Consider the following 27,261-nt stretch of genomic DNA (forward strand, 5'->3'; position numbering starts at 1 on the left):
TTCTTCCCTTTGTTTCTTTGACACCACTTTTATCAGCCTTCTCTCCCACACTGTGGCTGCCTCCTCTCAGTCTGCTTGCGGGTTCCACCCTCCTCTTCTTCATGGAGCAGCTAAGCCCCCAGGGCCGCTTCTCTTCTCATTCTGTCCTTGTTTGCCAGGCGCCATCAATCCCTTCAAACTTACCTACATGCCAATAATGCCCAAGTTTTTACATCCCATCCTGACTTCAGTTCCGAGGCCCAGTCCTGCACATCCCCATCCACTGAACACCTCCACGTGGATTATCTCACATACATCTAAAGCACAGCGTGGTCACAATGAACTCATTATCATCTCCCCAGATCTGCTCTGTCTCCAACGGCATCAGCAGCCACCCAGATGCTCATGCCAACAACCAGGAAATCATCCCTAATGCTCATTCTTTCTCACTTCTCACTTCCAATTATCACTGAGTCCTACAGATTTTACCTTATCCATTGAAACAACGTCACTTTTCAGCACTTTTACTACTATTACCCTAGACAAGCCTCTATTATTTCTCACCATCTGTCCTAATTGACTTCCCTGTGTCTCTTCCTCCCCCTGCACTGCACTCTATACTCAGCAGCCAGAATGCTGTTTGAGATGCAAACCTGGTGATACCAGGCCCCGCTCCTCTTTGGGCCAGGTTCCTCTGTTATACTAAGAGCATCTTGGATTTTTCCCTTATGGCATATACCACAATTATAATTAAATAATAATTTATTTAACGTCTCTTTCTTGAGTTAGACCATCAGCAGCACCATGAAGGCAAGGAGAATTAATCCTGTGAATGCCATATCCTGAAAGCTCAGCCCTTGCAGGGCTACATGTTACTTAAAGGGAAATCGTTCTGCGTACCAAGCAGTGACTCATAAGTTGAATAAACACCACTAATTCATTAAGATGGTGACTAAGGCTTTTGTGTTCACTTTTAATTATTAATTCTCTGCTGCTGTAAACATAGTGAATACATACATGGACCCACAGGCCGGAGGCCCTGACACATCCTCTCAGTCCTCTTACCTTTGGTATTTCTTTGGAGCCCAGAGCTTTGGGACCTTCTCGATTTAAGTAGCTTCGATAAGCCTGATAATTAGTACGTCTCTTTTCAGAATCTTCGGGACTTATGGACTTCAGGAAGAGGGAAAGAAAATTGAACGTTACACAGAATTCATGTAAAATTAAAAATACACATAGATAAATAAATATTAAGTCACCTCAGTGTTTGGGCCTGACATTAACATTTTTAACTACAGAGGTAACCCCCAATTTACGCATGCATGGATTATACACATCCCTGCATCAACCCTTCTCGAATCTTTTGACTCTCTCTAAAGGTATATACCTCTGGGTAGAATGGGTGTATAGTTGCTAGTCCCAAGCAAAAAAACAAAAAAGTGTATTTTAATTCAAAAATGCATGTGTGGAGTTCCCATCGTGGCACAGCAGAAACAAATCCGACTAAGAACCATGAGGTTGTGGGTTCGATCCCTGGCCTCACTCAGTGGATTAAGGATCTGGCATTGCTGTGGCTGTGGTGTAGGCCGGCGGCAACAGCTTTGATTAGACCCCTGGCCTGGGAACCTCCATATGCTGCTTGTGCGGCCCTAAAAAGTCCAAAAAAAATAAAATAAAATAAATTAAAATTAAAATTAAAAAATGCATGTGAACCTTTTTTTTTTTTTCTTTTTTGGTTGTCCCACCACACATGGGAGTTCCCAGGCCAGGGATCAGACCAATCCACAAGTAACCACACTGCAGCTGTGGCAATACTGGATCCTTTAACCCATTATGCTGGACCGAGAAACAAACCTGCGTACTGGCTCTTCAGAGACTGTGCCACACGGGAACTCCTGAATTTTATATTCTAGGAGTTCCCTCTATGGCACAGCGGAAACGAATGCAACTAGTATCCATGAGAATGCTGAGTTTGATCCCTGGCCTCACTCAGCAGGTTAAGGATCCAGCATTGCCCTGAGCTGTGGTGTAGGTCACAGACGAGACTCAGATCTGGGACTGCTGTGGCTGTGGTGTAGGCTGACGGCTACAGCTCCAATTTAACCCCTAGCCTGGGAACTTCCATATGCCTCAGGTGCAGCCCCAAAAAGAAAAAAAAAGTTATATTCCATAATATATCACGTTAATTTTAATGAAAAATTAATTTTTCCCTAAGTAAAATTGATCACACAAGAAAATATCCTTTTTTTTTTTTTTTTTTTTTTTTTTTGTCTTTTTAGGGCCGCACCCGCAGCTAGGGGTCTAATCGGAGCTATAACTTACGGCCTATGCCAGAGCCACAGCAATGACAGATCTGAGCCACATATGTGACCTACACCACAGCTCACGGCAACACCAGATCCTTAACCCACTGAGCAAGGCCAGGGATCGAACCTGCAACCTCATGGTTCCTAGTGGAATTCGTTTCTGCTGCGCCACAAAGGGAACTCCAAATATCCTATTTTTATCCAATGGCCTTGTACACCTTTAAAATAACTTATCCCCTATACCCCTGGGCATGTGAATGCTGCAGTCTGAGAATTAATGGCTTCACAGAAACAGCTGGCTCAAACGAGGGCAAACTTTCCTCCAAAAATCAGACACATTCTATACACCACCACTCTGCCTTCAGCATTTAATCTCTCCTATTCTATTTCTCTCAAGAGGATCTTACCATGGATATATCTAAGAAAATCCTGGGGAAATTTTTTAAACCATGTATCCCTGGATGCACTCCACATTTCTGAATCAGAGATATGGGGCATGTGTACCTGAGGGAAGAACATCCCAGATATTCTGATTTAAGAACCAGACCACTTAGAATGGTCTCTGTTGTCTTTTCAACTTTCCATTTTACATTATTTTTAACTTGTAAGGCACCTCAAATCCCTTTGAGAGCAGGCAAATACTACTTCTATACAAATAAATGATTTAATCATCAAAACACAATAAGCTGCTTTGGTTTTGACCTAAATAAGCCATTATAGGCTGGTCCTAGACTCTAACCCTACTTTTTGACAGTGACTGTCAAACACTGGTGTACAGTCACATCACCTGAGGAGCTTACTGAAATATACCTGCCCAGACCACATGCCCTAGCAAACCACATTTCTAACAAGCATCACAGGAAAGTCCAACCAATACATGCCAAAATGGGAAAATTATTCATATATAACATTAATTCTATGAAAAAAAAACTGTTCTGAATTATAAACAAATTATAGAATAAATTTGAAGCATACCGATTTATGAAATCAAAATTATTTAACTGAGGTAGATTTAATTTATAAAATACACTTTCAAGAGTTCCTGTCATGGCACAGCAGAAACAAATTTGACTAGGAACCATGAGGTTGTGGGTTCAATTCCTGGCCTCACTCAAAGGGTTAAGGATCTAGCATTGCCATGAGCTGTGGTGTAGGTCACAGACGTAGCTCGGATCTGGCATGGCTGTGGCTATGATGTAGGCCAGCAACTGTAGCTCCGATTAGACCCCTACCCTGGGAACCTCCATATGCCACAGGTGTGGCTCTAAAAAAGCAAAAATAAAATAAAATAAAATAATAAAATAAAATTAAAAATAAAATAAAATAGACTTTCATATTCTCAACTACTTAGGTAAAAATTCTGAGTAATTTCTATTCCAAATTTGAAAAATTAGGTCAAAGAGTAACAACGTCATTTAAATATTTCTTCTCCTGGAGTTCCCATCGTGGCGCAGTGGTTAACAAATCTGACTAGGAACCATGAGGTTGTGGGTTCGATCCCTGCGCCAGCTCAGTGGGTTAACGATCCGGCGTTGCCGTGAGCTGTGGTGTAGGTTGCAGACGCAGCTCAGATCCTGCATTGCTGTGGCTCTGGCGTAGGCTGGTGGCTACAGCTCCGATTGGACCCCTAGCCTGGGAACCTCCATATGCTGCAAGAGCGGCCCAAGAAATGGCAAAAAAAAGACCAAAAAAAAAAAGGAAATATTTCTTCTCCTTTAATAAAAATAGATAAGCCTCTATAAACTGAACATGTGTAGTGTGCCTGAAGAAAAACATTTGTCCACCAGCCAAGTATTTAGTGAAGAAAAATCTGAGATCAAAAAGTTAATTGTTCCCTTAAGCATATTATGAGCACTGACCAAAAACAAAAGCATCTAGAAATCACCATTTCATAGTTCTGCACTAAAAAGTAATGGTGATGAGCAGATAAAATAAATAATATTCTGCTTTTAATTCCACATGCCTAAAAGGCTTGAAGAAATGGTGCTTTCTCATTATGATTCTAATAAAGTGGTTCCATATTGGAGACTCTAAGAAGCCATTCAATTCTCAAATATACATTAAAAAACTTCTGAAAATCATTCTCCATTATTTCACTGTTTATTCCTTTGAAAATGATTTCAGTATCTCAACACTGCTAAATAGCAGCAAAAAGGAATACATTCAGGACAAATCCAAATAACAGTTATTTTAATGACAACAGCAAAAACATATATAGCACTTATGTACCAGGTACTGTTGCAAGTGGTTATACACATTAACTCACTAGGTACTATTATCACCCCTCTTTTATTTATTTATTTATTTATTTATTTTATTTTTTGCTTTTTAGAGCCACACCTGCAGCATATGGAAGTTCCCAGGCTAAGGGTTGAATCGGAGCTACAGCTCCTGGCCTACACCACAGCCATACCCTACATCACAGCTCACGGCAACGCCGGATCCTTAACCCATTGATCGAGGCCAGGGATCAAACCCGCATCCTCAGTGATACTAGTCAGGTTCATTACCGCTGAGCCACAATGGGAACTCCTATCCCTATTTTACAAATGAGGAAACCAAAGCAGAGAGAAGGGAAGTAACCAGACCAAGGGCACGCATCTGCTCAGTGGCAGGACTATGATCTGCAACTGGCTCTGGAGTCCATGCTCAGAGCTACCATGTTACACTGCTTTATTTGGCCTCAGCAGACCTAAGTTCAAAGTGGCTCTGCTACTTATTAGCTGGAGGATCCTGGAAAAGTTACTTAAACCCTTTAAGCCTGTTTCCTCCTCTTCAAAAGATGAACAATAAATATAAATATCTCACACTGTTGTTGTGAAGATTACATCACATGCCACATGTATTAGCACAGTATCTGATACACATTAACCTTCAATAAATATTGGCTAATTTAGTTATATTTTAATAACCTATATTCTGCAATGGCATCTTTAAATAAGATGATATCTTAAAAGTACTATAATAACTTCTTAGAAATAAAACTTGAAAACAATCAAACCTAGATCAATACATAGCCCCAAAACGATCTGCTTTTAGAAAAGCCCTACCTCTTTTTTAGCTGGAGAACCTTTGATTTTCTTAGGAGTTCTGGTCTCTTTTAATTCAATGGCATCTTCTTTCCTTTTGGAGCCCATCGGCTCTGTTTTGTTATTAGAACTCTCTTCTTTTCTTTTCAAAAGTGCCAGCTTGGAACTGGCTTTTGGAGAAGAAGTTTCTCTTATTTTATGAGCTGATGACCTGGAATGTGGCTGAGATTCTTTTGAACTTTCACATTTTTGCTTCTTAGGACTGTAGTTCTTTCTTTCATCTGAAAATCGCTCTGTTTTTATTAGGAAGAAAGAGATTATGATTGTTGTTTTTTGGAAAATGATACCCAGTATCAAGATTACTTTTCAATTTTTCAATAGAACCATCCTAGCAGCACACAATGTCATAAGGTGATTTTATAACATTCACATTAAGATTTCAGTTCTTCAGTTTATTCAGAACATTTTAAAAAATTAAACATTTATGTATTACTTCTTTGTATAGCCAGTTTAAATTAAGGGATCTATCTATCCTTTAAATATAAATTACTCATTAATGGAAGTATAGTAAACTACATCTGAGGATACAGACTTCATTTCACAGATAAACTTCAATGATTTGAAATTCACAAAGAGAAAAGCTACTAATTAGAATATATCACATAAAAAACCTGTTTGTAATAAAATGTGAACGAATCCTGGGATTTTAAGATTAAAACTACATGTTTTTTTGTTTGTTTGTTTGGTGTTTTTAGGGCAGCACCTGTGGCATATGGAAGTTCCCAGGCTAGGGGTCAAATCGGAGCTACAGCAATACCAAATCCCAGCCAGGTCTGCAACCTACACCACAGCTCATGGCAATGCCAGATCTTTAACCCACTGAGCGAGGCCAGGGATTGAACCTGTATCCTCGTGGATACTTGTCAGATTTGTTTCCACTGAGCCACGATGGGAACTCCCACATGAACAGATTTAAGATTAAGCCCATCTACAGCAGATGGTTAAGATATCAGGACCACTAAAAAAAATAAAACCTACAGACAACCAGCAGAAGAGCTTCAGATGACCTGGATAATGTATCTATGAGTCAACTCTATGAGCCTGACTGAAACATCTAGTTCTTTGTCTTCATACACTGAAGTCCACACAACTGCACCACACTTGGAAATTAAAATGAAGCCAAGAGCTGTGATACATTGCTCACAACAATCATGGAGCAGGCAGGCAGCTAATATCCAAACAGCTTTCCAAACACAGAGTTCCCTAGCAGCCCAGTGGGTTAAGGATCTGGCATTATCACTGCTTGGCTCAGGTCACTGCTGTGGCATGGGTTCAGTCCTTAGTCTGGGAACTTCCACATGCCTCAGGCACAACCAAAAAAACAAAAAATACCTATAAGCTGAAACAAACAGCTTTCAATGTTCGTAAGTAGAACATAGTACAGTACTCCTATGAAATAATGTCTACCTACGGATACCAAGCAATTATTGAAAAGAATGTTAAAATAGTTACATGAATTTCCTTTTATGAAGATAAATGTTCTAGCTGACTTTTTTCCACTTGCATTACCTTTATGAGGATATTTAGGTTTTTCTGCTTTACATAAACTAGCTTGTAGAGATGAAAATGTCTCTCTCTCTTCCGGGTCCTTTAGAGCCTAAGAAAATGTAAAAGGTGTCAAATGTGACAAATAACAGGAAAACCATTACCACAAAGTTATGCTGTTAAAACTACCAAAAATTAAAAGTCTTCTTTTAAACTAGCCAAACGATACAATAAATTTTCATTCACTCATATACAAAATTTCTGGAGCAAGTGAAGCATATTATATTACTTTTAATTTTACAGATAAAGAAACAGATGAAAGAGTACAAAAAGTACATCTATAAAAATATTACGCCACTTTTTCCCCCACTTGCTAGTCTGAAAATAAACGCCTGGGAGTTCCCGTCGTGGCGCAGTGATTGACGAATCCGACTAGGAACCATGAGGTTGCGGGTTCGGTCCCTGCCCTTGCTCAGTGGGTTGGCGATCCGGCGTTGCCGTGAGCTGTGGTGTAGGTTGCAGATGCGGCTCGGATCCCGAGTTGCTGTGGCTCTGGTGTGGGCCGGTGGCTACAGCTCTGACTGGACCCCTAGCCTGGGAACCTCCGTGTGCCGCAGGAGCGGCCCAAGAAATAGCAGAAAAGACAAAAAAAAAAAAAAAGAAAATAAAAGCCTTGTTTCTGCTGCTTTTACCTCAATTTTCAAACTGTCAGTATTATGCAGTTAAAAACTAAAATCTAAACCCAGAAGACTAAATTAAAAATATAAAGCTTAAAAGAAAAATAAAGAATACTTTCTCTAAATAGAAAAAAAAGTCCATTCTCTTCACTGATCCTTCAAAACTCATTTGACAAAAAGACCACAAATTGGGGTCCAAGAATTTTTTAAAAAAATAATTGTAAGTTGAATGTCTTTATATGAAGGAAGGCTTTTCAAATAACAAAGTCCCCACCATTCCCTATTGTGTTACACCTGGATTGTTGTAAAATCTTTTAAAATAGTCAGATATTGACACTGACAAAGATATGATTCAACAGAAATAAGGCTAAGTTTTTGGAGACCAAGTGCTTTAAAAAAATCTTGATGCTTTTAGTGATTCCCAAAAATACACTCATTAGTATCTGAGATTGTTCTAATATAGATCTTAAAGTCAGCTAACTAGAAATAGCAAAATAATGCTTTAAAAATTAATATTAAAGTTATTAAACTTTAGATTCCATGGGAATCTTTACCAGTGTTATTCTCTTAACAAGTACTGAAGAACCCCTTTGTGACAGAGAGTTAAGTAAAAGTTACAATCTGTTGTTTTGTGAAGAAAGGTTCTGGTTGGCTTTGGCTTCATCAACTTTTAGGAAGAGTAAGTTTCTCAATAAGCTCCCCCCAAAACACTTTTGTCTTTTTGGGGCCGCACCTACGGAATATGGAGGTTCCCAGGCTAGGGGCCCAATCAGAGCTGTAGCTGTCGGCCTACGCCACAGCCACGCCAGATCCAAGATGAGTCTGCAACCTACGCCACAGCTAAGGGCAATGCCGGATCCTCAGCCCACTGAGCAAGGCCAGGGATCGCGCCCACATCCTCATAGATACTAGTTGGGTTTGTTAACTACTGAGCCATGATGGGAACTTCCCCAAAAACATTTTTATAAATTAAAATAATTTAGCCTCTTTCTAGAAGAGTTAATCATGGTTTTATCTCCAGAGCCTAGAAAACACAGGTCTGCAAGGAAACACTGATCTGTGTTGTATATTTAAGGTGTAAACAGCCTGGTAAAACACCACTACCTTTTTGGCCTTGGGTTCTTCATCCAACATGGCTAATGTTCTGGCAAACTCTTCATCCTCATGCAGCTGTCTCTCCAGCTGTAAAAAGTGTCAACACAGTGAGCTGATTTTCTTATTTTTGTAAATGAAAAGTTTTTAAATGTTTTGTTCATGATACTTAAAAAGAAACTGGAAAAACATTTTCCAGAAAGTAACTATGACATTTTCCCACTTATAGTTAGGCATCAGGCTTATTTCACTAAGACAAGTTAGACTGCAGAACATATATTTCTAGCTTTATAGGTGTGATAGATAAATTGAGCATCGAGTTCAAAGTCTTTAACTTTTTCTTAACGGTCCCAATGTAACCTTACAGATCTCTCATTTCTATTTATTTTAAACTCTAAGAAGAGCTCAGAAAAGAATCATTATCCTAATAGAAAAACAATAGCCGGGGGGGGGGCACAAAAAAGTGAATCGAAAACATCAAGAAACTGTTATACTTTCTTTACACACAATAGTAAAATATATACAAATGCAACTATCAACTAGTATCATCAAACTTTACTTTGTTATTAATTCAAATGTATCTGTTCTGATGTTTTTTAAACCAAAGTGCAGTAGATTCAACAATATTATATACACTTATGGTGTACAACATAGCAGTAATTTATCTGATCTGACTTTTGAATTAAATGATTGTATCAGAAGTTTTCCTAACATGCCAACACACATACTTTCTAGTTACCTCGCTGTTATTCCCAAGCATTTTTTTTTTCAATAAAAATGGAGCTCTTTCCAAAGAAAGTGTGGAAATAGAATACATTTCTCATTATAAACTAAATGGTTTTACGCCCCCTGATAAAATGGCTTAACACAATATACTACTCAACCAAAGGAAAGGACTTCAAAATCTACCCAATCCAAAAGGGCTTGAAAATTGGCATAAGCCTAATAGGAACTCAGTAATCAAGCCTCCTCCTATTCATAAAATAACCTAATTCAAGGTATAAGAAAGCCAGCTGCACACAAATGCCCATCAATAAATTCTCTGTTACTGAATATTTCTTTACCATAACTGAACCACACATCTAATTTCTAAAAACAGTTATGAAAATTTTCATCATATAAAGGTCCTTCAAAGTCTAAACTTCCAGTGGTCCTGCAAGGATTTCTGGTTGAAATCTCTATCATTTTTTTTTTAATTTTACACTATGCAGTATACTTTTAGTAAAGAGGACTCTAGATGGTTTAGAAGACATAAGAAATTAAAATACTTTCATTAGAAATTCATTATTAGTAATTATGGCATGTGATCAAAAGTCCTATATTTTAATACAATGTTCAGCACAGCAGACAGTGTTTAACACACTTACGTGGTAGATTCTCTACACACATTCAGTAAACAAACGAAAAGGTGAAAGATGGGGGTATGTAGAATAGAACCTCTTAAAGGGATATTCAGAAAAGACATCATGAGTCAGTCATTAACACCTGAAAGTCCTTCATCAGACTAATAAATTACCCAGACAAGATTCTGAAAGAATGTCATAGAAATGGGAAAATAGAAGAGAATGACACAAAGTACCACACCTGGTTTGGAAAGGATAGGGTAATAAGCCTCTGGTCTTAGGAACAGATAAGAAGTCGGGTCCCTAGGTATCACTTCACAATTTCACCTAAGCCATCTGTGCTACCCTGAGTCATGTGGATACCTATGTGTAGGTATAATTCAGTGTAGTCACTGAAACAAAACAGTGTAGTCATTGAAAACCCAAGTTACAAACTGCTGACTTAATAAAGCATGAACAGTCAGATACATCCCAAAAGACTAGAATACTGTTCTCTCGTAACAACTGATATCAAGAGCCTATTCTCTGCCAAACACTCTTTTTAAAGAGCACTGATGTCACCAGAACTGAGACATAAACAGCCCTCCGGGTAGTTTAAAGACTACATATAGGAAGACACTTAAGTAGCAAAAGCGTCTTCCTAAGAGACACAATAAATGTTAATAGTAGCTACACAGGGTGCAACAGAGTGCACAGAAGTGGTTTCTAACATAGTCTAGAGAATGTGAGGAAGTAATAACCTAAACTAATAAACAGGAAGGGGTTCGAACAGCTGATGCCAAGGTCTGGAGCCTCCTCCATGAAATACCTTCTTCACTTGGCTTCCATAATTATAATACCAAGCTTTCCTGATTGTCCTACTTCACCAGCCACTTTCTTAAATCTCCTTTGCTGGATCATCCTCCTCTTCCTGACCTCTCATTGTTAACAGTGCCCCAGAGCTCAATCCAGAGACTCCTTTTCTGTTTACATTCTCTCCCCATGATCTCATCCAGTTACACTGGTTTTAATCCATCCAAAGGCTAAGAATCCCAAATAAATACCTTCAGCTTAGACCTCTCCCCTGAGCTGCAGATTCCTCTTTCCAACTATTGACTCTGCATCTCCATTTGGAAGCCTATTAGGCATTTCAAACTTATGTCCAAAACAGAGTTCTTGATTTCCCTGGATCAGTGTTCCAGGCTTAATAAATGACATCACCATTTAACCCAGTTGCTCAAGCCAAAGAAACATGAAGTCATCTTTGAATCTTCTCTTTCCCTCATATCCTACACCCAATCTATCAGCAGCTTAAGGGTTGCACTTTCACAGCACATTCAGATACATGGTATTTCTCACTATCTCTTCCTTTACCACCACCCTGGTAAAGGAAATAATACTTAAGCTAATAAACAGGACAACATCTTCTCTCATCTCCCCACCGTAACAGTCTCCTAACTAATCTGCTTTTGCTCTTGTCCCACAATGATTTATTAGCTCCAGAGCAGCCAGAATAACTTTAAGATCCATCAAAAGTCATTATCATTGCTCTAGTCAATACTCCAATGGTTTCTCATCTCACAGAGACTAAAATCCAAAGTTCATACCATCCCAAGCCCTACCGGTAGGAACCAAAGACCAGACTTAATAGGTTTTGCCACTAGCTATTTCTCCAAACTCATCAAGCTCAAACATTTCTACCTCAGGATGCTTGCACTTGCCTTTCTTTCTGTTTAGAGGAAAACTTCCTTCAGGTGGCCAGCCCCAAGGCTCATCATTATCACTTAATTTTGTGCTCCAATGTCACTTCCTCAGAGGGGCTTTCCTAACCTCTATATTTAAAAAAGAACACTCATAACCCCACTGATCACCCCCCATCTACTCTTTTACTTTTCTTCACAGCATTTATAATAACCTAATTTTTTTTCATTGCAGTATCTTTAACACCTAAAAGTGTGTCGCACACTCAATAAGTGCTAAATAAATACTCAGTGAGTGAACATAACAGATTTACAACGGAGAGCACTCTGAACTGAAGACAGATTTAGGGATCACCTGTACATGCAGAGTATTTAAAGCCACAGGAGGGGATGGGATTGCTCACAGTGAAAAGAGACATGACCAAGTTAAATTATCTTAGCTATACTAGGAAGCTTCCATTCAAAGAAATCTAGTAATAAATATTTAAATAATTATCCCCGATCTCATCATTTATCTTAAATATAGATTTTCATATACTATTAGATATAACTTATTTTATGCATGACTTTTACAGTGAGGCTCAATCTAAAACAAAACTAGAATAATTTTAATTGTCGGCCTGGGTAGACTAAATAGCAAGTCACAACATCAAGGTGTTAATGATACATAAACAAAATGCCAATACCTCTGCATCTTCATCAAGTTGTAACTGCTTGGCAATGGCTTCGTCATTTAATCTGGAATCATCTGCATTTTGTGAAGGCTATATTTCAAAGAAAATCAAGTAAGATCAGCATAAATCTTAAGTTCAAAATAAGGTGCTTTTTCTTAACTGTTCCTAAATAAACACACTAATGAGAGACAAATGTATCAGTTATGAAATAGTCTCAATGCACACCAGCCAAATAATTCTGTTCATGGCTACTCCCTGACCACAGCCAATTTCCTAATGAGCAAATATCCTACAGACAAATGGCTCTCACTTAATTCTACTGAAATGTTCAAAAGAAGTACCCCCCACAAAACCTACAGACTAAAGTCTTGGCTTCAGAAGTAGTCCAGAACACTGGCAAACCAATATGTGAGAATGATCACACTGTCTTATGGAGGCACTAATGAAATTAACACACACGCACACACACCCCACTTGGCAGGCTTCAATGCAGGGAACTACTTTCACTAATTCATCTGTATTTCTGTTTCCTAAATGTCCAGAAAAAGATGAACCCAACACCAGCCAAAGTAGAGAAGGTCAAAAGTACGGCGCAGGTAGGCTCTATTCTAGGTTATGTATTTATGACCTCATTTGGGGACAAATATATTGTCTACTTTCGTCTGACTAAGGTTAACAGTAAAATTATTTTGCACTTTGAGTAAATTCTAAGCATTACAATTTATTCTTAGGACTTAAATAAACTTTTCCCACTTTCAAGTATTAAAACTTAAATATGTGATATTCTAATTTCATCATCCTCCAAAATAACAGCAATATATTTTACCCATAATCATAGGAAAACTACTTTAACAAAACGTTGATCTACTCATCCAAATTTCCCCTCTTATTAATAACAGTGAAAGGTATAAATCCTGAACATTCTTGTTTATATGTAGACACTCACTTCTTTTTTTCTGCTCGCAACCATCTTCTTATCTGATCTTTGAACACTTCCAGTTCCAAAATAATCAAGCACTGACGTGGGGGTAAGTTTTATTGGTGACAATGGCTTATTCTTGGCCTTAGTGTTTTCTTCATTCTTTTTCATGTTTGATGCTCCAAGATAATTATTTGTAGATCCTCCATTCTCTTTAGATTTAGAGGCTGCCTTCTTACACACAAAGTCATCTTCTTCATCTTAAATAGAATGTAACCAAATATTGTTTGATAAAACATCAATTTTAATTAAAAAAGGAACCACTTCCACAAGCTTTACAAAAAGCATACAAGAGCTGAGATACTAATGATTTTTTTTTCCTATCTCCTAAATTCAACAGTTATCCTCACAGTTACTAGTGTCAGGTCTGTAACACACCATTTCCCCCAATTACCAGAGCACATGGAAGTATATACTCATATATTCAACAAGTATTCACTGAGCATCCATTATGTGCTATACACTGAGGACACAGCAGTGAATAAATTAAAAAAAAAAAAAAAAAAAAGCCCTGCCCCCTCATGGAGCTTGGAGTCTAGAAGAGGAAACAGATACAAAAATAAACAAATATATGCTGTCAAGTTATAAATGCTATGAAGAAAAAGTAAAATAGGATGAAAGAATCAGAGTGATGAAGGGTGCTCTTTTAGATAGGGTATTGGGGGGAGAGCCTCTTTGACACACAAGTGAAGAGAGCCCTGAGATGAAGTTACCTCAGGCAAGAATGTTCAAGCAATGAAAACTTGAAGTGCAAAAGCCTTAAACTGAGTGTGCTTGGAGGTCCCTGTGGCTGCAGCAAAATGAAGGGGGTACAACACAAGAATTAAGGTGAGAGAGGCAGAGGTCAAATCCTGTAGGACTTCCCCCCTCATGGAAAGAATTTTAGGTTTTATTTTAAAATGGGAATCCATTAGAGAATTTCAGCAGAGTGGTCAGTAATCCAGCTTAAGTCATATCCTTTGCAGAACACACTGCCAAGGAATAAAAGTGATGGCAGACAGACCATTTAGGAAACTATTCTATATATACAATTTCAGAAGAAATGTTAAAGTCTTGGACTAGGATGGTTATTTGCAGAGGTGGTAAGGAAGTTGTCAGATTCTAGCTCTGTATCAAAGGTAGACCATCTAGCAGTAACTAACCATTTATTTAAGATTTTAAACAATTGGATTTGTTACACTTTATCATCCTAAAAAGTATTCATTAAACATCTGGTCTAAGATCTTAGTCATCTGGTCTTTAGTCTAAGTATTTGTGACAATGTTTAGATTAATTAAAAGCCCCCAAAATACACCTCAATGAATTCCCACTGTGGCACAGCTGATTAGTAAGAATTGGAATGCAATGGCTCAGGCTGCTACAGAGGTGCAGGGTTCAATCCCTGGCCCAGTGCAGTAGGTCACAGCTGCAGTTCAGATGCAATTCCCTGGCCCAGAAACTTCCATAAGTTGTGGATGCAGCCATTAAAAAAAAAAAAAAAAAAAAAAAAAAAAAAAAAAAAAAAAAAACCTCAAAAAGGCCTCAGTAAATTTTTTTGTTTGTTTCAGTGATTCACAAAATAAAAACACTTTTCATTTTCATGGTGGCCAAATAACAAAAGAAACCCAATTAAAAGAAAAATCTAAAAGGCAGTCATAAAACCTAGGTCACCGTAGGGGAGGGAGGGTTCACTTTTCAAGTTTGGTGTTCAAGGCCACATATAAATGGGTCTTCCTCTAAAGTACTCATTCAACCATGTGCCAAGAATTGTGCTATTCCTAGGTGCTGCCATCTCAAACATAAAAAGTACCTAAGATGTGTAAAAAGATCAAAAAAATTTGGTCTTACTCTCTAATTATTATTTATATTGAAATGAAACTATGAACTTTACAAAGTATAAATAACTTCTTACAGGTGTCTGAGTACTACATGTAGAAAGTTCTCCACTATTGAAAGCAAGAGTATGGTAGACATCTCTGAGGATGCTCATACAGTTCACTACAAGCCCACTTTCCCCAAGAACTCACAACCCACTCCAACCTCCAAAAACCTCTAAGAACTACTTTTTTTTTTTTTTTTTTTTTTTTTTGCTTTTTAGCGCTGCACCAAGGGCCCATGGAGGTTCCCAGGCTAGGAGTCTAATCGGAGCTAAAGCTGCCAGCCTATGCCACAGCCACAGTAACGCCACATTCAAGCTGAGTCTGCAACCTACACCACAGCTCACAGCAACGCTGGAGCCTTAACCGACTGAGCAAGGCCAGGGATCAAACGCAAAAACTCATGGTTCCTGGTTGGATTCATTTCCACTGCGCCACAAGGGGAACTCCCACAGATATATTTATTAGATGGCTCCACATTCTCTGCCATCACAAACTGGACCAGGAGCAGGCACATGAACAAGCTGGGCCCAATCTTACCCTTGACCAGTTTGCTGAACTAATGTGCTTAAACTAAGGTGCAAGGTTTACTCTTGCATTTAATGAGATTCAATAATGGCCTTCTAGTAAATTTCATTTTGCAACAAGCTACATTTTTCTTAGTCTGCAACCAAAGATTTATTTTAAAGTATACTTGTTTTACTTACCTTTAACTACAGTCAATCTACCCTGAAGCTTAAATTAAAAATTCCCTCATCAATCTTTCTAATCACTTCCAAGGCTTGATACACTTAGCAGACTTCAGTTTAAATACTTGTTGACAAGAGTCAACTAAGTTCAGTCGGGCATACATCTGTTCTCCCTACCTGACAACCAGTCCTTCTCTGACTTCCACCTGATTCAGACGGTTCTGCAAAGGCTCGGTGGCATTATCAAGGTACTACAGCCACGCAAATCACACATAACAGTCCCAGTAACCACTGAGAATATAATCCAAAACTCCTTTCCTTTTCGCTAAGAAAACAACGTAATGAATTGTTATACTATAAAAACCCAAATAATTTTTTATAATTTATAGTGTGTCTATTTCTAAATCCCTAGACTCAGTTAAGATGTAGCATAACCAGGATTTACCATCGTGGTTCAGTGGTTAATGAAGCCAACTAGGAACCATGAGGTTATGGGTTCAATCCCTGGCCTCACGCAGTGAGTTAAGGATCCAGCATTGCTGTGAGCTGTGGTGTAGGTCACAGACGCGGCTCAGATCCTGAGTTGTTGTGGCTGTGGCATAGGCTGGCAGCTACAGCTCCGATTCGACCCCCAGCCTGGGAACCTCCATATGCCGCAGAAGCAGCCCTAGAAAAGGCAAAAAGACAAGACAAAAAAAAAAAAAAGATGTAGCATAACCAAACCAGTAGCATTCAACAACAAACTATTCTACCTTAGCAGTCAAAATAAATTACACAAAATGCCCTTAAATGAAGATTAAAAACAACAATGCCGATATCCTGGCTGTAATGAAAAAAATAAGAAACCATAAAACTGAAACCTCCTAAGTATAATTAACCAATACATTTTCTTAGGCACTAAGTACAAACTTAAAAATGTATTGAGTGTATATAAGACTTGTAATCTTATCTAAGAGCTTGTTAAATTTTATAATTTTTTATTTGGTTTGCTTTTTTTTCTTTTTTGTCTTTTTGCCTTTTCTAGAGCTGCACCCATGGCATATGGAGGTTCCCAGGCGAGGGGTCTAATTGGAGCTGTAGCCACCAGCCTACACCACAGCCACAGCAATGTGGGATCCAAGCCACATCTTCGACCTACACCACAGCTCACAGCAATGCCGGATCCTTAACCCGCTGAGCGAGGCCTGGGATCAAACCCTCAACCTCATGGTTCCTAGTAGGACTTGCTAAACACCGAGCCTCGACAGGAACTCCTACTTGGTTTGCTTTAAGTTCAACGACTGTACTTCTGGGCAGGAAGGATTCCGGAACTTAATGAAAAAGAGAACTAAATTAAATTGTCTCCGAAATGACAGTCCTCTACTAGTTTTTTCCCAACTTAAAAAATGACGAAAGCAGTTAACATCCCATTTCCACTACACCAAGCCATGTTTACAAGCAGTATGACAGAAAATCCCAGAACTGAATGGACCAAGTCAACCACTACACTATGCTTTCCTGTTATGGGTTCTTGCCCTTTCACACAAGAACCTCCTTACTATCTAAAATACCAGAGCTGTCCTTAAAGAATAATTCAGACAAGATCTATCACTGCTATCTGGTATAGCCACAGAAAGGGAAACAATGTTATTATAGATATGTGCAATTCTCCACTTAACCCTTTCTCCAGCAACCTCATAAATATTTACAGATAACAGACTAGCATGCAATTTAGTGAGATCAAGAATTTCTAAGACGGACTTCCGGTCGTGGCGCAGTAGAAATGAATCCAACTAGGAACCACGAGGTTAAGGGTTCAATCCCTGGCCTTGCTCAGTGGGTTAAGGATCTGGTGTTACCATGAGCTATGGTGTAGGTCGCAGACGTGGCTCGGATCTGGCGTGGCTGTGGCTGTGGCTGTGGTGTAGGTCAGCGGCTACAGCTCCAATTAGACCCCTAGCCTGGGAACATCTACATGTCATGGGAGTGGCCCTAGAAAAGGCAAAAAGACAAAAAAAAAAAAAAAAAAAAAAAAAAAGAAGAAGAAGAATTTCTAAGACTATCAAGATTAAAAAGACTTGCTGGCAAGGGTAAAAATATGGGACCTTCATATAGGCAATAGTATTCAAAAAGAGTAAATTTTAAAGAAACCTGGTAGAGGGCAATCTTGTAATATGTATCAAAACCTCACATATGCATACCCATTGTTTCCCTTTCTAACTAATTAGTCTGAAAACAAAATAAAACCAGTGAACACAAAGACAGATGTATAAAAATGCTCATCGTGGAGTTCCCGTCGTGGCGTAGTGGTTAACGAATCCAACTAGGAACCATGAGGGTGCGGGTTCCATCCCTGGCCTTGCTCAGTGGGTTAAGGATCCGGCGTTGCCGTGAGCTGTGGTGTAGGTTGCAGACGCGGCTCGGATCCAGCGTTGCTGTGGCTCTGGTGTAGGCCGGTGGCTACAGCTCCAATTAGACCCCCAGCCTGGGAACCTCCATATGCCGTGGGATCGGCCCAAGAAATGGCAAAAAGACCAAAAAAAAAAAAAAAGAAAAAAAGAAAATTACAATGTATATCCATATTTACTGAAATAAAGATATTCATGTTTATTATGTCATAAGAGATATAACAGGATGTTTAATGATATATCTATATCTACCCATTTATATATTTATAGACAGGCTTTTAAAATCACATTCAAAAATCTGAAAAGAATGAAATGTTAGCAATTGTTATCTCTGGATAGGGAACTATGGGTGAGTTCTCATTTCTTTCATCATATCTTTTTCATCTGTATATTACACTTCTCCTTTTTAATCTACATCTATTATTTTACAATCTCCTAGAAACTCTCTATGCTCTTGGCTTTCTGAGACAGAAAAGGCTTAGCTTTGGTTTCTCCTTCCTCTCTATTTTTCTTTGCTTACTTCTTTCACTATTTAACATCTCTACTTATTTGGTCACTAGCTTCAGGGACTTCATGGTACCTTTTTATCTAATTACTATTAATAATAGTTAGCATTAAAATACATGCCAGGTATGCCAGGTACTCTACCACATTCCTTTTTTTTTTTTTTTTTGGCCACACCCATGGCATGTGGAAGTTCCCAGGCCAGGGACTGAACCTGCACCACAGTTACAGCAACACTGAATCCTTAACCCTCTGTGGCACACAGGAAATTCCTCTACCACATTCTTTACAATACATTATCTTTAGTCAACTAGTTCTGTCTCTTATTCAATATACGGACTCCATTGTCCACATTCCTGGCAAACACACACACTGGGCAACTTCTAAACTTCTAAAACCAAGCAACATAATTCAATGTGATGATCTCTTTCTTTAGTGACTAGCACTATTGTGCTCTTTTGGAAAGTTCTTCCTTATATTAAGCCAAAATACTTCCCTGTGAATTCTACTTATTTTCCTTAATCCATCCTTTTTCACACTCAGTGTTTGAAGACTGCCCTCATTTCTTCCTTGGGTTCTCCTCCCTACAAATAGTAAAACAGTTTCAAACCACTCAAAATCAAAGTGCCCAGTACAGCACCTCACCATGTTATAATAGACATTCATAAATAATAAAACAGTGTTCTCTGATGAAAACAACGCTAAACCAGAAGCCCAGAAAACTAAAATTCTAACCTGACTTTGACTTACTGTTGTTATTTTAATTAATTATGTGGGATTCATTGTCCTCCTCCACAAAATGTTAGGCCAGACGAATTCTTTTAGGACTTTCCGTTCTATAATTCTGAGAATCTGTGAATAGTCATATAGATTTTTTAGCTACTATACTCAATTCTGATGAGAATGTGATGAGTTTGTACTAACATAAACATTAACGATGAAAGCGAAAACTAATACAACTTTTCTAGAAAGCAATATATATCTAGATCCTTAAAGAAGTTCCTAATGTCTAGCATAGTAATTCTTGGAGATAATCAGAGGTGCTGGTAAATATTTACATATAAACATATTCATCACACTATTAACATGAAAAATGTAAACAACAAAAATAATTAAAACTGGAAGGGCTATATAAATTGTGCTCTAGTCATGCAATGGATTCATGTGGTCATTAAAAATTAAGCCCAAATTTCAAAGCTCAAAAAAAAAATTATGAAAACAATAAAATTAAGATGGCAAAAAAAAACAAAAAAATGCATCACTTTGTTCCTTTAGGTTAGCCTTAACTTAAATGTTATCCTTAAAAGAGAGCTTTTCTTAGCCTTCTCTACCACACATCTCTTTACACCAGTAAGAGCTCTTCTGAGTTTCCAACTTAGAATACATGAATTTAAACTTTAATGTCTTCAAACTATAGATCAAAAACATACACTATACCTAAACACAGACATAATTTTATAAACATTTTCATAAATACTGAAAACATAATTTTCGAAAAAAAATATGGAAGTGTTCTGCATGAAATTTCAAATGTTTTCATTGTATTAAGCAAAAACTATATATGCAAGGTCTCTTTTTATCTACTAACCACAAAATAAATAGCTCTCCGGGCCCCTTGAAAGGCAGGAGCAATTCTAGCAAAATATTTATTCAAAAAGAAAAAAAAAGATCGACCTGCTTGATTTGACAATTTGCTCTGTGATTTGTGCACTTCTCCATAGTTCTTACAGTTATGAGGAAAAAACAACACAGAAAAGAAGTTCATGACTAGGCATAAAAATATTTCTTATAAATACAGAGCATTTCATCCAGGTGAATACAGGAAAATACATAAGGTGTTCTATAAAGTCACAGGCAGATCTCAAAATTCTGTCTTGCCTTGATAACACCAGAAAACCTAAACAAAGTGGCAGTCCTGCTGTCTCTACATTACGACTTCTGAACTAGCTGTCTTAAAACCCACTTCACCCTTGATATTTCAAAGGCTATACCATATGTTATGAGGAAAGCAAGCAAAAAAGGCCAAGGATTCAAACAATGCAATTAGCCTCTTAACAAAAACAGTCATTTCATATGCGTTGCTGTGACCATCCTAAATGTAAAATAAGTATTGTATGATCCTACACAGTGTGTAGAGATGAAACATTCTAAATAAAGTTATGGTTGCTTTTCTCTTTGAACATTTGTTCTCGCTTTCTAATGAGCCTAAATTTGTTCTGCCTTGTCAGAAGCCAAAGGCAAAGCTGTGTTCTCTTCTCCCCAGAAACTTATAATAAAATAATGATAAATAGATCTAAGTCAAATTTCTGTGACCTAGTTGAAAATCATGGGCAACTGAACACTCAGAATCTCCCCCCAGGATATCTGACTCCTTATAAAAACACCATTTATTTTTATTTATATACAACATAACCTCGAATGTGGTAACAATCCCCAACTAAACTAGCATTATCTGACATACAGCAGAGGAATTGCCTGGATGAGAAGATTGTTTTGCCACTCTGAGTTATATGCATTCATTATTTAGAAGGGTAACAAATGAAAGAGAAAGAAAATAATGTGCAGGTGCCTAAAAAAAAAAAAATCGAATTCTGAAGTTCCTACTGCTGAGAGTTTGGGATTCTGATTTTTTTCTTCAGTCTGAAACACACAAAAACCAAATTAATGAAGACCATGCCAGAGAAATCTGGTTACAGAGATTAAAAATAACTTATTTTGCAACAAGTCAAAAGAAAAAAAGGGAATCTGAGTGTTTAGAGTTTTCTAAGTTCCTTTTCAATACTTTCTTGAGTCCAAAATCCAAACTGTCATGTTCATGCATGTTCCAAGTCTTCAATAAATACTTACTAATTAAGTGGATGGAAGAGAAAACTACACATACCATCTTTGCACCACTTATGCGATGTAAGTATCAGACATTCTGTGGTGAATCACAGAATGATTTACGTGACAAATCAGATATACTTCAGTGGAATGAAATAAAACGGAGACTGCTCACATTTAATCAAGAAATTAGAGCTGTCATGATTCTTTACTGATAAATCCTCTTTGAATCAAATGGAATCAGTTATATTTCAAGAATAAAACTATTTAATAATTCACACGGTCTCGGGCGGTAGGTAATGATATTTATCATTAGGAGAAAAAGTACTGGCTTGTGCTCTGATGTTATCTACCACACGGGTGCCAAGTCATCACCAGAGCGGGAATGACAGTCCACGCCAAGGCCCAGTTGGTTTCAATTACTAAGAAAATCAAACTCAGGAGAAGAAAGAGTGAAACATTTTATGACGCCTTCTCCTCCTTCCTCCATCTCCACTGCATCTCACAAAAAAAGAAAAAGGAGGTTCAGGGTGAGGGGAGGAAAGGCTTGGACAACTGGCCACTGGAACATTCTCCAGAGCTTCTTACAACTCTAAGGCATGAAACAGATAACAGAAGGAAAGCTGACTGGCCAGAAGAGTTAAGGGAGTGGTTCAGCAATGCAATTCCCCATTTCATTCACATTCTCCTTCCCCGAACAGGAAAGGACGTAACAACACTGGTTTCAGTATTAAGGCCAAGTATAAATCACCTGTATATTATTTTATTATTATTATTAATGCCATTTTCCCAATAAAAGCCTACTTCCTTGGCATTCTGGAATACAATCTTGTATCTCTCATAGTTTCAAAGTGCCTGACAATAAAATATGTGTCACCAGAACAAACAACGGTCTGTTCGTTTTCAAAGATGCTTCACTTGATAATCATACTCCAGTCCTCCACTATTCACTATGCCCTTTTCAATTCTCCCTCTCCAAATGCCACGGAATTTTTTTCAAGTCTCATAATATGCACTACTGAAAGAGGACTGAAGTGCAAACTTGGCAAAAAATATAATAAAGCATCTAGTTCCTACAACAGTGTTTTAGCCAAAATGCATTTGTAAATGAAATTGCTAAAGGATATCACTAACCTTTGAGTTATCATATAAATTGGAAGATGTCTCTAAAAGATTAAAGAAGAGAAATGGAATCCTAATTGTCAAAAAGAAAAACGTAGATCCCCAATTACAGAACAACAGAAGCAGAAAGGTTTGGTGACAATTCTGTGCAACAATATTAAGAGCAGGTCAAAAAAGTATTTAACAGAAGCAGAGAGAGATTCACTGAGAATAAAGCATGCTGGCCTAAGCCGTCACTTATTCTATGAGCAACAGCACTTGGAGAAATAAGGATGTCTGGACATCAACAAGGCATCTACTAAACTGTCTTCCAATAGGTTATGGCAGGTTTTAACCTGTGCCTTATTGACATTTTGAGGCAAATCTTTGTTGTAGGGGCTCTCAGGAGCACTGTAGGACCTTTAGTAGCATCTCTGGCCTCTACCAACTAGATGCCGTAGCACTCGCCAGTTGTGATGACCAAAAATAACCCTCCAGATGTGCCAAAGTTCTGCTGGGAGGCAAATTCACCCTTAAGAAGCACTAATTTACAGCAAGATGGAGAAATACAAGCAACACCGGTTACTGACATTCATAAGCAATTGAAAAGCTATTCATAAGAAATTGAAAAGCTATATCCACAATGCTGATAATGGATCATGTCAATTTAGAAAAGCTTTCTTTACATGTCCCTTAATACTAAATGATTTTACTAATGATTCAGAAAGAAATACATAGATAGGTTTATCAAATTTGTAGAAGATATGAAATTCGACGACATGAAAAAATAAGTGGATAGAGTTCTCTTGTGGTGCCGCAGGTTAAGGATCTGATATTGTAGCCGCAGCGGCCCAGGTCGCTGCTATGGCCCAGGTTCAATCCCTGGCCCAGGAACTTCTGCATGCCACAGGTACAGCCAAAAAAGAGGGGGGGGGGGGGAGTGGATGAGAGGCATCGAAAGAACTATAGGATTCTTCCACAGTGAAGCTTTGTGAAACCTTGGATTGAAAATTGATCCTCTGAAAATAAGTTTTCTTAAAGTCAAGTCAGCCTTAATATTAGGTAGTTTTGAAGATCAAATTAGGTAGGAAATATTTTTAAAAAATGTATAATAGCATACAAGACAAAATTTGTTAAAGAAAATGCAAGGTACAATACAAGGTAGTATTAATCTGGTATAAGTAAATCTGTGTAAGTTTATAACTTGAATTTTTTTTTTTTTTTTTTTTTTTTTTTTTTGTCTTTTTGCCATTTCTTGAGCCGCTCCCATGGCATATGGAGGTTCCCAGGCTAGGGGTCGAATCGGAGCTGTAGCTGCCTGCCTACACCACAGCCACAGCAACGCTGGATCCAAGCCGCGTCTGCAACCTACACCACAGCTCACGGCAACGCCGGATCCTTAACCCACTGAGCTAGGGCAGGGACCGAACCCGCAACCTCATGGTTCCTAGTCGGATTCGTTAACCACTGCACCTCGACGGGAACTCATATAACTTGAATTTTTTAAGTAGATTTTATATAATTAAGTTAGAAAATAATGAATAATGCATGTGAAATAGCACTACTGATTTCTAAACTTCACATTATTCTCTTTCTAGTATACACAGTATCTAAATCTACATGTTAAACCCCACCAAAGCATTTGACCTTTATCTCAAATTTCTCTCTCACAAGAAATGTTTCCTGGAGTTCCCATCGTGGCTCAGTGGTTAACGAATCCGACTAGGAACCATGAGGTTGCGGGTTCGATCCCTGGCCTTGCTCAGTGGGTTAAGGATCCGGCGTTGCTGTGAGCTGTGGTGTAGATCACAGACACGGCTCGGATCCCGCGTTGCTGTGGCTGTGGTGTAGGCTGGCAGCTACAGCTCCGATTAAACCCCTAGCCTGGGAACCTCCATATGCCACGGGAGTGGCCCTAGAAAAGGCAAAAAGGGAGAAAAAAAAAAAAAGTTTCCTGAATCTCCAAAATAAAAGCTACCTCTCTCACGCCTAAACATCCGTGGAAGATATTTTTAACACCATTAATTGTTTCCTTATATTACAATTTTTATGTAAAAAGCTTATCTCCCCAGTAGACTTTAAGCCCTTGAAGACAGGACTAAGCTTTATTCTTTTATCTATTTTATAGATTGTCCAATACACTGTTGTGTACATACAGTGAACAAACACATTTTCGTTAAACAATTAGTGAGAATTTTATATTGTTAAAATTAAATATTCAAATTTAAGATTAAAAAAACAGATGACAGGAGTTCCCGTCGTGGCGCAGTGGTTAACGAATCCAACTAGGAACCATGAGGTTGCGGGTTCGATCCCTGGCCTTGCTCAGTGGGTTAACGATCCGGCGTTGCCATGAGCTGTGGTGTAGGTCGCAGACGCGGCTCGGATCCTGCGTTGCTGTGGCTCTGGCGTAGGCTGGTGGCTACAGCTCCGATTGGACCCCTAGCCTGGGAACCTCCATATGCCGCGGGAGCGGCCCAAGAAATAGCAAAAAGACAAAAAAAAAAAAAAAAAAAAAACAGATGACAGAATCATGATATAAAACCCTGGAATTTAACAGGATAAAATGTGTTCATTCCAGAAAAAAAAAAAAAATGTAATAAGGATAAATGTAAAGTCCCTTTTTTGGACCTGAGAAGTAGAAAGTGGAAGCCCCATTCCAGACTTCATAATATAGATGGACAAAATACATTCTTAAAATGAATGCCACTTAACCTCAAGAAATACCACTCTTTTCAGTGATCATATGCTTCATTGTGAATTGCTCACTTATTAATATTTAAATATGTTCTACAGCAAAGAAGCATAAATAAATATGTTCCCGGAGTTCCCGTTGGGCGCAGTGGTTAACAAATCCGACTAAGAACCATGATGTTGTGGGTTCAGCCCCTGGCCTTGCTCAGTGGGTCAAGGATCCGGCGTTGCCGTGAGCTGTGGTGTAGGTTGCAGACGAGGCTCAGATCCTGCATTGCTGTGGCTGTGGTGTAGGCTGGCGGCTACAGCTCCGATTCGACCCCTAGCCTGGGAACCTCCACATACCAAGGGAACGCCCTAGTAAAGCCAAAAAAAAAAAAAAAAAAAAAAAAGGCCATAAATAAATAAATAAATAAATAAATATGTTCCCATCAAAAACCCAATATCCAAAATAAGAGTATGAGAAAAATTAAATTCTTTGTAGAAGTTTAATGGAATGAGGTAAGGATCTTTCTGTACTGAAAGAGAGGCTAGGGGTGGGGGGGTCTGCAGGGAGGGAGGGAAGGGAAGGAGAGGAGGAGGAGGAGGAGGAAGGAAGGGAGCGAAAGACATTAAGTTATGAAAAAGCAAGCTGCAGAAATATTACAAGATGCCACTCTCAAATACGTGTGTGTGTGTGTGTGTGTGTATTTTTTTTTTAATTTACATAAGGCAAAGGGGATGGATGAAGGAATGGAACTTTTTTTTTTTTTTTTTGTCTTTTTGCTATTTCTTTGGGCAGCTCCCGAGGCATATGGAGGTTCCCAGGTTAAGGGTCGAATCGGAGCTGTAACCACTGGCCTACGCCAGAGCCACAGCAACGCGGGATCCGAGCCGCGTCTGCAACCTACACCACAGCTCATGGCAACGCCGGATCGTTAACCCACTGAGCAAGCACAGGGACCGAACCCGCAACCTCACGGTTCCTAGTCGGATTCGTTAACCACTGCGCCACAACGGGAACTCCAGGAATGGAACATTTTTATCTGAACTGTTACTCTTTTTCAGTAAGAATGTGCTATTTAGGTAATTTAAATTAATATTAATCTAAATATTCATCGTCAAAAATCTAAACTTAGCTTCCTTTCTAGTCTTGGTGCACACATCAGTGTTACTTTCTGAACAAGCATAATGAAAGAAATATACAGTTCTAAGTTTCCTCACTCTAAGGAAATTTTCTCTCAGTCACTCTAGGTTTCCCTGAAAACATCTAAGAAAAGTACTCTATCCTATACGAAGTCTATTCCTATTTATCTGGTACACAAAACTATGCATCACTAAAAACTATCGCTAAAAATTAGCAGAAAGAATGTTAACAACTATACAGCAACAAGTTTGACAATCTGGAAGAAATGGACAATTTTCTAGAATCTTACAGCCTGCCAAAACTGAATCAAGAAGAAACAGACCAACTGAACAGACCAATCACTAGAAATGAAATTGAAGAGGTCATAAAAACACTCCCTACAAATAAAAGTCCAGGACCAGATGGCTTCACAGGCAAAGTCTATCAAACATATAAAGAGGAATCGGTGCCCATCCTCCTTAAACTCTTTCAAAAGGTTGAAGAAGAAGGAATACTCCCAAAGACATTCTATGAGGCCACCATCACCCTCATTCCAAAACCAGACAGAGATACCACCAAAAAAGAAAACCATCGCCCAATATCATTGATGAATATAGATGCAAAAACTCTCAACAAAATCTTAGCCAACCGAATCCAACAACATATCAAAAAAATTATACACCATGACCAGGTTGGGTTCATCCCAGGTTCACAAGGATGGTTCAACATACACAAATCAATCAACATCATACACCACATTAACAAAAAAAAAGTCAAAAATCGTATGATCATCTCAATA

The 27,261-nt window shown here is 38.4% G+C and overlaps 1 protein-coding gene across 1 annotated transcript in view; it reads right to left on the bottom strand.

Annotated features, from left to right (window-relative positions):
* Positions 1-27,261, bottom strand: part of RFC1 (replication factor C subunit 1) — an 81,586-nt gene that overhangs the window by 23,730 nt on the left and 30,595 nt on the right. The window contains exons 6-11 of the mRNA XM_005666588.4: positions 13,271-13,503; positions 12,337-12,414; positions 8,641-8,718; positions 6,884-6,971; positions 5,336-5,607; positions 1,045-1,152 (exon numbers count right to left, since the gene is read on the bottom strand). Of these exons, the coding sequence (XP_005666645.2) occupies positions 1,045-1,152; positions 5,336-5,607; positions 6,884-6,971; positions 8,641-8,718; positions 12,337-12,414; positions 13,271-13,503 (857 nt within the window). The remainder of the gene's footprint in view (positions 1-1,044; positions 1,153-5,335; positions 5,608-6,883; positions 6,972-8,640; positions 8,719-12,336; positions 12,415-13,270; positions 13,504-27,261) is intronic.

This window comes from Sus scrofa, chromosome 8 (genome assembly GCF_054392235.1).
Source record: "Sus scrofa isolate SSC_HxYL_T2T_F1_AM1 chromosome 8, Sscrofa_HxYL_maternal_Yorkshire_Landrace_v2.0, whole genome shotgun sequence".
In the NCBI taxonomy this organism is placed as follows: Eukaryota; Metazoa; Chordata; class Mammalia; order Artiodactyla; family Suidae; genus Sus; species Sus scrofa.